The sequence below is a fragment of the Eurytemora carolleeae genome, unplaced genomic scaffold (assembly GCF_000591075.1).
Source record: "Eurytemora carolleeae unplaced genomic scaffold, Eaff_2.0 scaffold499, whole genome shotgun sequence".
Taxonomy (NCBI): domain Eukaryota; kingdom Metazoa; phylum Arthropoda; class Copepoda; order Calanoida; family Temoridae; genus Eurytemora; species Eurytemora carolleeae.
The window spans coordinates 164,972-177,081 of record NW_019396389.1 but is presented as its reverse complement, the minus strand read 5'-3'; the positions used below and the strand labels follow the sequence as shown (position 1 = coordinate 177,081).

General features: G+C 34.1%; 1 protein-coding gene across 1 annotated transcript; it reads left to right on the top strand.

The window, feature by feature from the left end:
- Positions 1–3,514: 3,514 nt before the first annotated feature.
- Positions 3,515–11,919, top strand: LOC111702269 (protein fantom). Its single transcript, XM_023473905.1, has 10 exons — positions 3,515–3,657; positions 4,022–4,114; positions 4,942–5,046; positions 5,106–5,232; positions 5,916–6,052; positions 6,451–6,496; positions 8,480–8,554; positions 9,536–9,577; positions 11,300–11,374; positions 11,842–11,919. Exons 1-10 carry the CDS (start codon positions 3,518–3,520, stop codon positions 11,917–11,919), a joined length of 918 nt encoding a protein of 305 aa, XP_023329673.1. The 5' UTR covers positions 3,515–3,517.
- Positions 11,920–12,110: the final 191 nt, after the last annotated feature.

Here is a 12,110-nt window from a genome sequence, read left to right as displayed (position 1 = left end):
GTCCTTGAAAACGTGGAAAAATGTTTTTGAAATGATCATTTTTGCGTATATTTTGCGTATATTTTGCATATATTTTGCGTATATTTTGCATATATTTTGCAATATTTTTTATATTTTTTTGCCAAAAGAGAAGCAAATATTTCGAATAACAAATGTTGAAAATATTTGCTTCCACCAAATTTTAACCCTGAGAGATAATAAATGCAAAAATCGCTTAACAACAATCACACTCCTCTGCCGCTTAATAATTGTAAATTGGCGGAACAGAGTCCAAAGTAGGACTGCAAAGGTTAGCCCAAGGTACTAATGCAAGGAAAGTTATTTCAGAGGTGTACGCATTTATTTTACTGCAGTGTTTGTCTTTGGGCGGAAAAGTAAATTAAACACAAGACGGATTCCACAGCCTGACATGGAATTCATTTTCACAAAAATAATCTATAAATATTCTGGTCATAGGAAACTATTGTGTGAATTATCAAAATTATCAAAATTAAATGCTTAAATACTCCTCGTATACTAAACGAACACTGATGCATCTATTCTTGTTTACAAATTCCGCCCAGAGAGAACTGGTTTTAATATGTACGCAGAGGTAGTATACACAACCGCAATTAACTTTCCTTGCATTAGTGCCTTGGGTTATCCCAGCTCGAATATTCAAATGTACACCGGTGGGGCGTAAAATAGTATCACATTTAAAAAATACATCAGTTGATCTGTTCTGAATAATTCCTTAAGATTATGTTCTTTTTAATATTTTATACATCTATTTGCTCCAGAACTGCACAGTGAATGAAACCAAAATATTAGAATTAGAATCCAAATCCGGCAAAAAATAGTGGTGATTGTATTATAAAAATAACTCACTCTCAGTTATACTTACATAAAGTTGTTAAATACATACAGGACACGTAAACATTTTTGTTTTTTTTGTTCAGTATATTTAAAATTCCATTGAATAAATGCGTAATTCGTATTATTGACGCTTTAATCAGGTTGGATTGAAATGAAGGCCATATATGTAATCAAGTGCGTAGTTTGTTATTAGATGTCCGAAATATATGATTGAAACACTGTGAAGGCCTTCATTCTTTTTGATTTGTTAAAATGTGTTTACTGAATTATTTACTTATATTTATTTAAGTATTACGAGGGTGCGAAGCTCCCAAAATGCCTGTTCTCTGTGTTTGTTCTAAACAAACCACCGAACCTGCATTAACTAAGCGAAGTATCCTTGAATTAAAATTACAAACCACTGATCAAGGACAATTAATATATTCCTTCTGATCACACCATACTGTTTATTATACCATACTCTACTTTATCATGCCTATGCACGGTGTTTGTTTAATCACCCTGAGGCTCAAAAACGCCAAAACAACAAAATTTGAATTGCTGCTAGTAATCTGCGTGTCTGGTCAGGGTATAATATGTAAACTCCAAACAAGTTTTCCCTCCATTCTTAAAACTCCCACATAAACAAAAACAAATGAAAAACGAATTCTGATCAAGAAAAAAGTTTGTTATGGTTTATTGGTTATTGGTAAACAGCTGGTTTTTTTGATGATTTTAAAGACGAAAGACTTTTATACTGACATTTTTGACGAGGGTCAACCCAGACCGAAATATATTTTCAATAAATGTGGAACTAACATCTATTTTTTTACTCTACAGAGGTTTGGTCCATCACCATCACTGAATTTTAAATCAGTACACTTACAACTGCTCTTATTAATAAAGATATACTATAGGTTAGGCCAGAATCTCTTTATAATAAACAAATATGCAGTACGCTCTTGGTATAGTTCATGGCCTATACAATTAGTAAAGTATTAGCGTCAAAGATTATATATATACATAGATGTGCAGGCAGGCATAAATTTTGAGGTCTTGAGAAAATGTACAAACAGCACCATCTCTGTCGTACGCATGGCATTTTATCCTCTGGATTGTTGCTAATTTATCACTTTGTTTATGCGTAAAAAAACTCCATTACTTTCCTAAAATGATCATCCTAGGTTTGTTGCGCTCAAAACTTCAATTTGATTGGTATATAAAAAAGAAATGAGCCAGCCCCAGTCCATTATCCCCTTTGATAGCCTTAGTTTATTTTTTTTAAATAATTCAAACTTGCCATGAAATTACCCAAATAAGTAAACAGTCCCTTTAAACCTCTGTTTTTTAAACTTTCCAAACAGTAATTTTAATAATTCTTTAAACCATCAACCCCAAGATCTTAATTGCATATTGTGGTACCAATTAAAAAATCTAATTTTATTTAAATATCTCATTAAAACCGTTTGATTAAATAGATATCACTTATTTAACAAATATAAAATAATTTCCAAAGGTTTGTCAATATTTCTGTTTGTCTACTATATCTTTACTAAGTACAACTGATCATAACATAAACAAAACGCGTACTGTATGTTTGTGTTACCTTGAAATTTAATTTTATTGGTCAAACAGGTCCAGACAGCAACACTTGAACTATACAGGATGCAATACGCGTACTGTATGCTTATATAACACAAATGCGTATTTCCTACAGATGGCAGCAAGGGGAGAAAGGAATATAGAAAGTAATCAATTTGCTATAGATGTCTCTCCTTGCACTTTATCTCAGAGGGACAAAAATTGGTTGTCTGCTACAAGCAATTTAGGAAGGAGGTTTCTACCTGCCTGCATATCTATATATATATTATCTTTGATTAGCGTACATCATTAATCTTTACACTATAACCTTGTTGATTGTGTATAGCAGTTGTGTGATGGGCTAAGGTTCTAAAATCTTTTGTAGTTAAACAAATATTTCAAGCTTAACAAGATGAGACCGTGGGGGGGGAGAGGTAGTTGTTTCTTGTCTCCTTCTTATACTCTTCTCATTTCTAAAGCTGTCAACTTGAATCTTTCAAACTTTCAAGAACAATTTATTGTCCTCCATCATATTATAAATGGCTGAAGAACACAAAAGGCCCATGTAGAGTTAGGACAGAAGTCAGTGAAATCTGATCTCCATCTTAAACAGACCTATGTAGTATGTATATGTAGTATGTAGTATATAGTATGTATATGAATTAATTCCTTTCTGACATTTCGTGATGTTCATTTTAACTTTAATTAAGGGATCAAGCCCTGAGCCTCAATTTTGAAAGTGCCCACGTTTGAAATCGAGATCAAAATTAACGATACGCTTTCAAAATAGTTCCGCTCAAAAAACTTAACGATTTATCGCTCGTCAATAATCATAAGCACTAGGTTGTTATGGCAATTAATTTGTAACAATTATAATAGTTATAAGCTAGAATATGTATGAGTTTAGACGAAATAATTCGATGTTGTAAATCCATATGTCGACGGTAATTAGAGATCTATCCTTTTCATGGTTTTCCTGTAAGGATGGGATTGGAAATACTTTATGATTTATTTATTAAGATCAATTTTGACCCATTTTATCTTTTGTAGCTTGGCGGTTAATGTCTGCTCTGTCGGTATCTCCATTATTTTCAGAACTAGGATGGATCTAGACGATGATCTAATCCCTACCAAGGATACATCAGGAGGGATTCTAGAGATAGATTTGAGTAAACCTGATGCTCTCCTTCTACAGCAGAGATCCATTGTATCCAGGATATCTAGGGAGGACTTAGAGGACAGGTAGAGATATATTGTGTCCTGGATATCTAGGATTTAGAGGACATGTAGAGATATATTGTATCCAGGATATCTGGGGAGGATTTAGAGGACATGTAGAGATATATTTTATCCAGGATATCTAGGATTTAGAGGACAGGTAGAGATATATTGTATCCAGGATATCTAGGGAGGATTTAGAGGACATGCAGAGATATATTTTATCCAGGATATCTAGGATTTAGAGGACAGGTAGATATATATTGTATCCAGGATATCTAGGGTTAATTCAGATATTATGCTGTATCCAATATATGAAAGGAAAAACATGAAAACCATGTAAAAGTTTTAAAAAAAGGTCGAAGAATTATGCTTGTTTTATCTCTAGGTACTTGAGAGTACTAGAAGAGAATGCGTCTCTGAAAAAGCATGCAGTTAAGCAGGAGGATAAACTGAAGAAACTTGCAACTAAACTTATCAGGTTCTAAAATTCGACTACTAACTTACAGGGTGTCCCAAAAAACATGGGAATTCAGTAACGAATTCGATATCGTTTTTGTTATGAATTAGCATTGTAATACCTAATTTATAAGACCATAATATTATTATGCCTGCTAGAGTTTATTTAATGAAAAGGGTAAATGACTGTAAATATGTGTCTATAATGTCTCCGCAAGATGAACAGTGAAGACGGACAAGTTTACTCTGTTTGTATACTGTAATTTTCTTGTTTTACTAAGTACACCCTTATGCAGTCAAAACATAAACAAACAAAATGTGAACATAGCAGACGAGCTCTTACAGATTACAGATTTCTCAGTAGGTATCACTATACGTTAAATCAAAGAATTATTTAAAAAGACGCTATCGAAATCGTCACTGAATTCCTATGTTTATTGGGACACCCTGTATCTGGATAAATCTCAACTCATTTTATTCTACACTTTCTTATTTACCGTTTTTTTTTACCTCACTACCAGTCATCATTGCTTGTTTTGAATTTGCAAGTAAATGTCGATTAAAAGTTTCGATTCTTACAATCTTTGTAAATGCTATATACTTTTGCATATATATTCGCGCAAAGAATTTCCCAAAAAGGACTGATTGCAGGGTTTATTCAATTTTTGTCTTTCAGTTTTCGAGCTCTTAATTTTCCAAATCAACATGGATTTAGCAACAAAAAAATAAAATAAAAGGATCATATTAAATCCTCAGTTCACATGATTTACAGTTTTTTAAGTCAAATTGTTAAAGTTCCTTTGAGAATACTCCTAGCTGTATATTGATTTGTGTTTCTAATGGTTTTAGAGTTCTCTCTGACAAGAAGCGAATGGAGAATGCAGCTGGAGGCCAAGGAAGGATCAGAGATATCGAAACTGAAGAACTAATTGAGGATCAGCAACAAAGAATCAGGTAAGAACTTTATAAATGTCGTCTTCAGAATGGATGAACTTTTACCTGTAAATAATTAGGGAGCTGGAGCAACAGAACGGAGGATTGCGGGAGAAGTTAATGGTTGCGAGGAATCAGATCGTCGGAAAACCTGTTCGGAGGCATACTCCTAGTACACCTCTTCCTCCGAGAGCACCATCCGCTCAAGTAATAGAAACTTTACAATTATACAGCATAGGATATAAAAAAAATAAAGAAACACCCAACTCAAATAAATATATGTAAATCAATACACACAAAAGTTTATATAAACGAATTCTAAAGTGAGAACCCGTTAACAGTGGATTTCTCGCTGTATTCTAATTATGAAATTTCATATAACGATCTTGTAAATTGTAGCAGAACTATTTCTAAAAAAGTGCTGTGACCCAGAACTTCGGATACATCGAAAGAATTTATAAAATGTCGTCTTGACTATTTTTCAATGAGGTTATACTGTAATACCTAAATCTACAGTGATAACCAGAAAACTGTAATAGGAAGACGACATTAAAGCAATTCTGAAGTGCATTTGATGCTGTTACAAAGCGAATACCTTCAATAGTAAAATATTATAACTTATTAAGTGAAATGGGTCTGTTTACATTGCACAATTGCTCTGCCTCATGTTAATCGGACTGTTTAATGTGATATATTGAGTCTAAAAGTCGACTATTCCAGAGTTTTCTGGTTATCACTGTCCCTTAAATATGCGAGAAACGTTTTAAAGAGCTCTATTGAATAAAAAAACGAAATATTTGGAGAATTCCATCACCAGTAAGTTTCGAATACGACATTTTATAAAGTCTTCCGATGTGTCTGAAGCTCTGGGTGAAATTGCACATTTTTAGGGATACGTTCCTGCATCTCCTGTACCAGGATACGGACCAGGACATGGACACGGACAGGGAAATGGCCACGGATATGGACAGGGGAATGGACAAGGACCAGGAAATCAAACACAACTTATCTCACAACAAGCAGCAAGGTACAATTACACTTTTTTAAAACTAATAAAAATTCCAACAGGCATTAAACTACTGTACAGAAATTTGACCAATTATTTTTTTATTTAATCTGGATTCCCGATCCCAGCAGCTCTGAACTTGTTTTGTTATTAGTCAAATTGATTTAGATGACAATACAAAACTTAATTTAATATTTATATATTATTATAATCCCTTATCATCAATGTCGTAGATCTTTGATAATTCAAACTATGAATAAGCTGTTGGATCAATTAATGTCAGTTTGAAATATCAGAGCTTTAAACCATCAGGGTGCACATGTAGAGAAGTTAGTAAACTTAAATTTTAACAGAAAACTCGGTTATCTATTTACTAAAAGTACTCTTTTTTATACTTTTTATACCCTTTGTGTTTTTAGATTACTGGAAGAAGCTAGGAATGAAAACCGGCAACTAGAAGATCAGGTATCAACTTATAAACACTTTTTAAATAACCAAATAACCCAACATATATGGATATTGTAGAACTACTGTCAAGTGAACAAGACAAGCTACTGTAGAATACTGTAGTCTGTATTTCATATAATATACAATGAGTTTATATAGTAAGGTGGATTGTTCTAGAACCAGGCTGCAGTACACACAGTACTGCAGTATGCAGATCAGGGGCTCCACAATATCAATTTATCAATTTGATAAATATTGACGCAGCACTCGGACCCCTAGCCTGTCCTAGCCGGAGCCGCTCGGCCCAGTTATTTTCTTAACCTAACCTAACCCCACATATTGAATATCTTAGTATTAGTTTTGATAAGTATGGACGAAGCGCTCGGCCCCATAGCCTGTCCTAGCCGCAGCGATCAGCCCAAAAATCATATTAACCTAACCTAACCAAAATTTTCAGGTTACCAAATTTTTAGCTACCAAATTGGCAGGTTACCAAATTTTTAGTTACCAAATTGGCAGGTTACCAAATTGTCAAGTTACCATATTGTCAAGTTACCAAATTGTTAGTTACCAAATTGTCAAGTTACCAAATTGTTAGTTACCAAATTGTGAGGTTGCCAAATTATTTGTTACGAAAAATTATTACTTACCAAATTGTTAGTTACCAAAATATTACTTACCAAATTGTTGGTTACCAAATTGTGAAGTTACCAAATTATTGGTTACCAAAGTTTAGTTACCAAATTGTTAGTTGCCGAAATATAAGTTACCAACTTGTTAGTTACCAAAATAGACAGTTACCAAATCCAGGCCCATAGCCAGGATTTGACCAGGGGGGGGGGGGCAACCTGATGCGCTGCAGGTGAAAAAAAAATTTGGGGGGTTTTTAATGATTTTTTTAAACAATGTTTGGTTTGGTTTTACAGTGGCATATGGTTGTTTTTATTACATTGTAAATGCACACTATAAAGGCTAACCTTTTTAACGAGTGTATTTGAGCTTTTAAGGGAGTACTGCTTAACTAACAGAGTCAAGTAATCATTTATTACTTTGACTTTGCAATATGAAAATGATATGATCTTATTTCTTATTCATTTAAAAAAAAAGCTTTTCAAGGGTCAAGGGGGAAACCCTTAACCACGGAAATGCCTCAAAAAAACAGACTCATAAAACATAGCACACAGGTCAAGGGGGCGGGGAGGGGGCTAAAAGTCTGAAAGTGTACAGGAGATTACCATTTCATTTCCATGGGACTCTATGCATATAATTAATAAATCATACTATTTTAATTAGACTTAAATAACTATTAAATGACTATGAGTAAATTTTGATGTTGTGTTATATTTAATCAACAGAGTGTACTGATCAACTGTTAGTTAGCCTGCGATAGGTCACAGGAGAGAGATGACTCAGGGGATGAGTTGAGAGAGTACACAAAAACTCCGTCACACTTTCAATGAGTATAAAGCACAAATAGATTATAATTTGGTTTGGAAATCAATTCTTACTCGGGCTATATAATTTATAACTAGATTTTAGAAACAATTTCTTTTATATGGGACTAGGGGGGGGGGTGCAAATTCGTCATTGCACCCCTCTTTCAGAAGAAAGGGGGGTGCACCTGCACCCTTGCACCCCCCCCTGGCTACGGGCCTGACCAAATCATTAATTATACCAAAAATCCGTTCATCTAATTTTTCTGATTTTTGTCTTAATTTTTTCAATTATCTTCTCCTTGTTTCTACACGATCCAGACATTTCTCCCAGGGTCTCGAGAGTACTAAAGTCAGAGTTAATTACTCATTTTAGACGGAGTGTCCTGTCTGTTATTTTAATTAATCTATGAAGTAGATATATGTACTGTACATAATGAAAACAAAAATCACTAAATCGTCTAGAATATATATATGTCGGAAGTCAGAAGTTTTGAGTGTGATATTAACTATTGTTTTACTAAATCATAGTCTTTTAGATGACAACTCTTCGACATTTGCTGTTTAGGTGAATACAATTCGTGAACAGCTAAATATTTATGAGCAGGAGATTGATCAGATTAAAGAGCAGAGCAGGATAAAGGTAAGGATTAAATCTATTATTTATTTTTTAATTAACAAAGATTTTTGTGAGCAAAATATTAAAATTAGAAATCTTAATTATAATTTCAATTTCGTGCTCGAATTCGTGGACGCACTTGCAAATTTTAATTATTAGCGATGTGCAAAATGCTACTGCTTCGTGACTTAGATTTTATTAACCTGTAGGTCGTATAAAAACAATTATCTATGTAGAAAATTATGCAAGAGTTCAGAAAGATTAACATTTGAGACTGTTACTTTGAGACAAAAAAACACTTGGATCCTATAAACCCGTGAAACCACATGTTGCTGCGGAATCAGATTTAGAGAGGTAAAATGTTGCGGATCCGGATTCAGGGAGGTATTATGCTGCCAATCCAGATTCAGGGAGGCATGATGCTGCCAATCCAGATTCAGGGAGGCATGATGCTGCCAATCCAGATTCAGGGAGGCATGATGCTGCCAATCCAGATTCAGGGAGGCACTTTATTGCGAATCTGGATTCAGGGAGGCATGAGTGATGTTGTGGATCCAGATTCAGGGAGGCATTTTATTGCGGATCCGGATTAAAGAAGGCATGATGTTGTGGATCCCGATTCAGGGAGGTATGATGTTACGGATCCGGATTCAGGGAAATATGATGCTGCGGATCCGGATTCAGGGAGGTATGATGTTGCGGATCCGGATTCAGGGGGAAAGATGTTGCGGATCCGGATTCAGGGAGGTATTATGTTGCGGATCCGTATTCAGGGAGGTATTATGTTGAGGATCCAGATTATGGAGGCAAAATGTTGCGGATCCATGATGCTGCGGATCCGGATTCAGGGAGGTATGATGTTGCGGATCCGGATTCAGGGGGGCAAGATGTTGCGTATCCGGATTCAGGAAGGCATGATGTGGTGGATCCGGATTTAGGGAGGCATGATGTTGCGGATCCTAATGACTATACTCGTACATATTTATGAATAATTTAAATTTTTAGGAGAATAATCTTGAAGAGGAGGTTTCAGCACTTAAAACTCAGGTAAACCAAGTTTCAGCACTTAAAACTCAGGTAAACCAAGTTTTAGCAATAAACTGACAAGTTTCAACCTTAAAGATCTACTTCGAATTAGAGTTTTTAATTTTTTCCTGATTAATTTGGATCCGCAATGGCCTAATGGAACCTTTTCTAAAGCTGACTTTAAGAATGATAACCCATTAAAAACTATTGTAAATTCAGGGTGGAACCCTTCTAACATCGATCCCGTAAACTTTTCCCACATGTCATACCTAGCTCTTTGTAGCATTTAGGGGGTAGATTATTATAAAAATCCGTAAAGGAAGGTTCCCTGAAGTGACAGAGTGACATGTCCGATTCACAATGGTACCCTTCACACCGCTGTCTTATCAATAGTGAATGAAAAGTTGGTATTTCGCTATCTGAAAACTGATCATAAGCAATTGCCATGATTTCTCTGTAATAGTCACTTGCGTTTTTAAGCGGCCGAGACAATGAAGGAAATTGTAAAAAATTGTTTGTCAGAAAGAGGTTTAAAGGGTATCATTGCAAATCGGACATGCCACTTTTTTTTAAAATGGAGACTAATTTGAAATACGTCGACACTCCCTTTAAGCTGGGAGGAAAATATGCAGTTTAGTGTAGAGAAGAGAAGAACAGGAGAAGAACAGGAGAAGAACAGAAGAAGAACAGGAGAAGATCAGGAGAAGAACAGGAGGAGAACAGGAGAAGAACAGGAGAAGAACAGGAGAAGATCAGGAGAAGATCAGGAGGAGAACAGGAGAAGAACAGGAGAAAATTCTTCAGATTCAATTTCTGAGATTCTTGTAGAAATGAAAAAAAGAAATCGTGGGATAAGGAGAGCTTTTCTTGTACGGAGCTCAGCTCTTTTATCCTGATAGAGAGAGTGAAACCCATTCTCTCATAATCTTATAGAGAGAGTTAAACTCATTCTCCTATTATCTGGATAGACAGAGTTTATCTCATTCTCTTATTATCTTGTAAGAGAGAGTTAAACTCATTCTTTCATTATCTTGATAGACAGAGTTGAACTCATTCTCCTATTATCTGGATAGACAGAGTTTATCTCATTCTCTTATTATCTTGTAAGAGAGAGTTAAACTAATTCTCTTATTATCTGGATAGACAGAGTTTATCTCATTCTCTTATTATCTGGATGGAGAGAGTTAAACTCTTTCTCTCAGTATCTGGATAGACAGAGTTTATCTCATTCTCTTATTATCTTGTAAGAGAGAGTTAAACTCATTCTTTCATTATCTTGATAGAAAGAGTTGAACTTAATCTCTCATTATCTGGATAGAGCGAGTTAAACTCGTTGTCTTATTAACTTGATAGAGTGATTTCAACTTATTCTATAATTCTTTTGAAAGATAGAGTAAAACTCATTTTCTCATTATCTTGTAAGAAAGAGTTAAATTCATTCTCTATCATTATCTTAATAGAGACAGTTAAACTAATTCTCTCATTATCTGGATAGACAGAGTTTATCTCAATCTCTTATAATCTGGATAGACAGAGTTTATCTCAATCTCTTATTATCTTGATAGAAAGAGTTAAACTCATTCTCTCATCTCTTGGAGATTAACCAAGCTCTAAGGTCCAATCTTATAATTTTCAACCAATAAATGAATTATTTTGGCAAAAGTCCTGATTATCAAGAGAAAAGAGCGATTATGTCTGAGGGTAATAGAACACTTAATAATTGATTTTAAAATCTGATTTTAGGTTTCCCAAAGCCAACGGCAAACTGTAGCTGAGAATATAGAACTGATCAGGGTTCAACGAGAGTGTAAAGTAAAGGTACAGTCAGGTGCAACCACAAAGAAGCAGACTTTGAAGACGACGTGTAGCTCTTAATATAAGTTTATAATCCTAGAGTGATAAAACATTATGTTAAATAAAATGAGCGTACTTGTACTGTACAATGTACAGGCTACAAAGAACCATTAAATAATAAAAAAAATAGCTCTCTGTCCTCTCTGAGGTCTCATCTATTTGGGGGTAAACCAGTATTATTTCTATTTAAAAATCGAAAGGATATTTTTAGTGTTCAGCAATCTTCAGAATTTAACAAAGTTCTATTGAAATTATAAATTTTTTTATTCTGTAAAATTATCTTTTTTTAAATATTAAATGAATCATTGTATTTCTGTATTTTTTAAATATTATTTTGCAGAAAAATTCATTAAACCACTTCCACTGAATATGACATTTAATTCTTAACACAATAATTACATTTTAAATTTAAATAATGATATTAATTTCAGGGTTCTGAAATACAAAGTTTGAAAGCTCAGCTTGAAGTAACAGAAGAAAATATCAGAAAACTGAAGGTCAATTTTTAAAAGGAGGCGTGTGAGATTTCTAAAAATGTATCGAGAAATGTTATAAAATGCCTATGGAATTTCACGTCAGCGTTTTTTCTTTCTAAAAAGCTGAGAATATAATATTCTATAGAAAAAAAGAACTATAAATAGAAAATATCTAACCAAAGATAAAAAATATATTATAACTGGCTTAGGAACCCAGCTTTGTC

Bases quoted from the DNA above. Each gene is read 5' to 3' on its own strand.
- LOC111702269 (XM_023473905.1), top strand. From the start codon at position 3,518: ATGGATCTAGACGATGATCTAATCCCTACCAAGGATACATCAGGAGGG. The intron at 5,233-5,915 runs GTAATAGAAACT...GCACATTTTTAG, and splicing joins CGAGAGCACCATCCGCTCAA to GGATACGTTCCTGCATCTCC. The intron at 8,555-9,535 runs GTAAGGATTAAA...TTAAATTTTTAG, and splicing joins AAGAGCAGAGCAGGATAAAG to GAGAATAATCTTGAAGAGGA.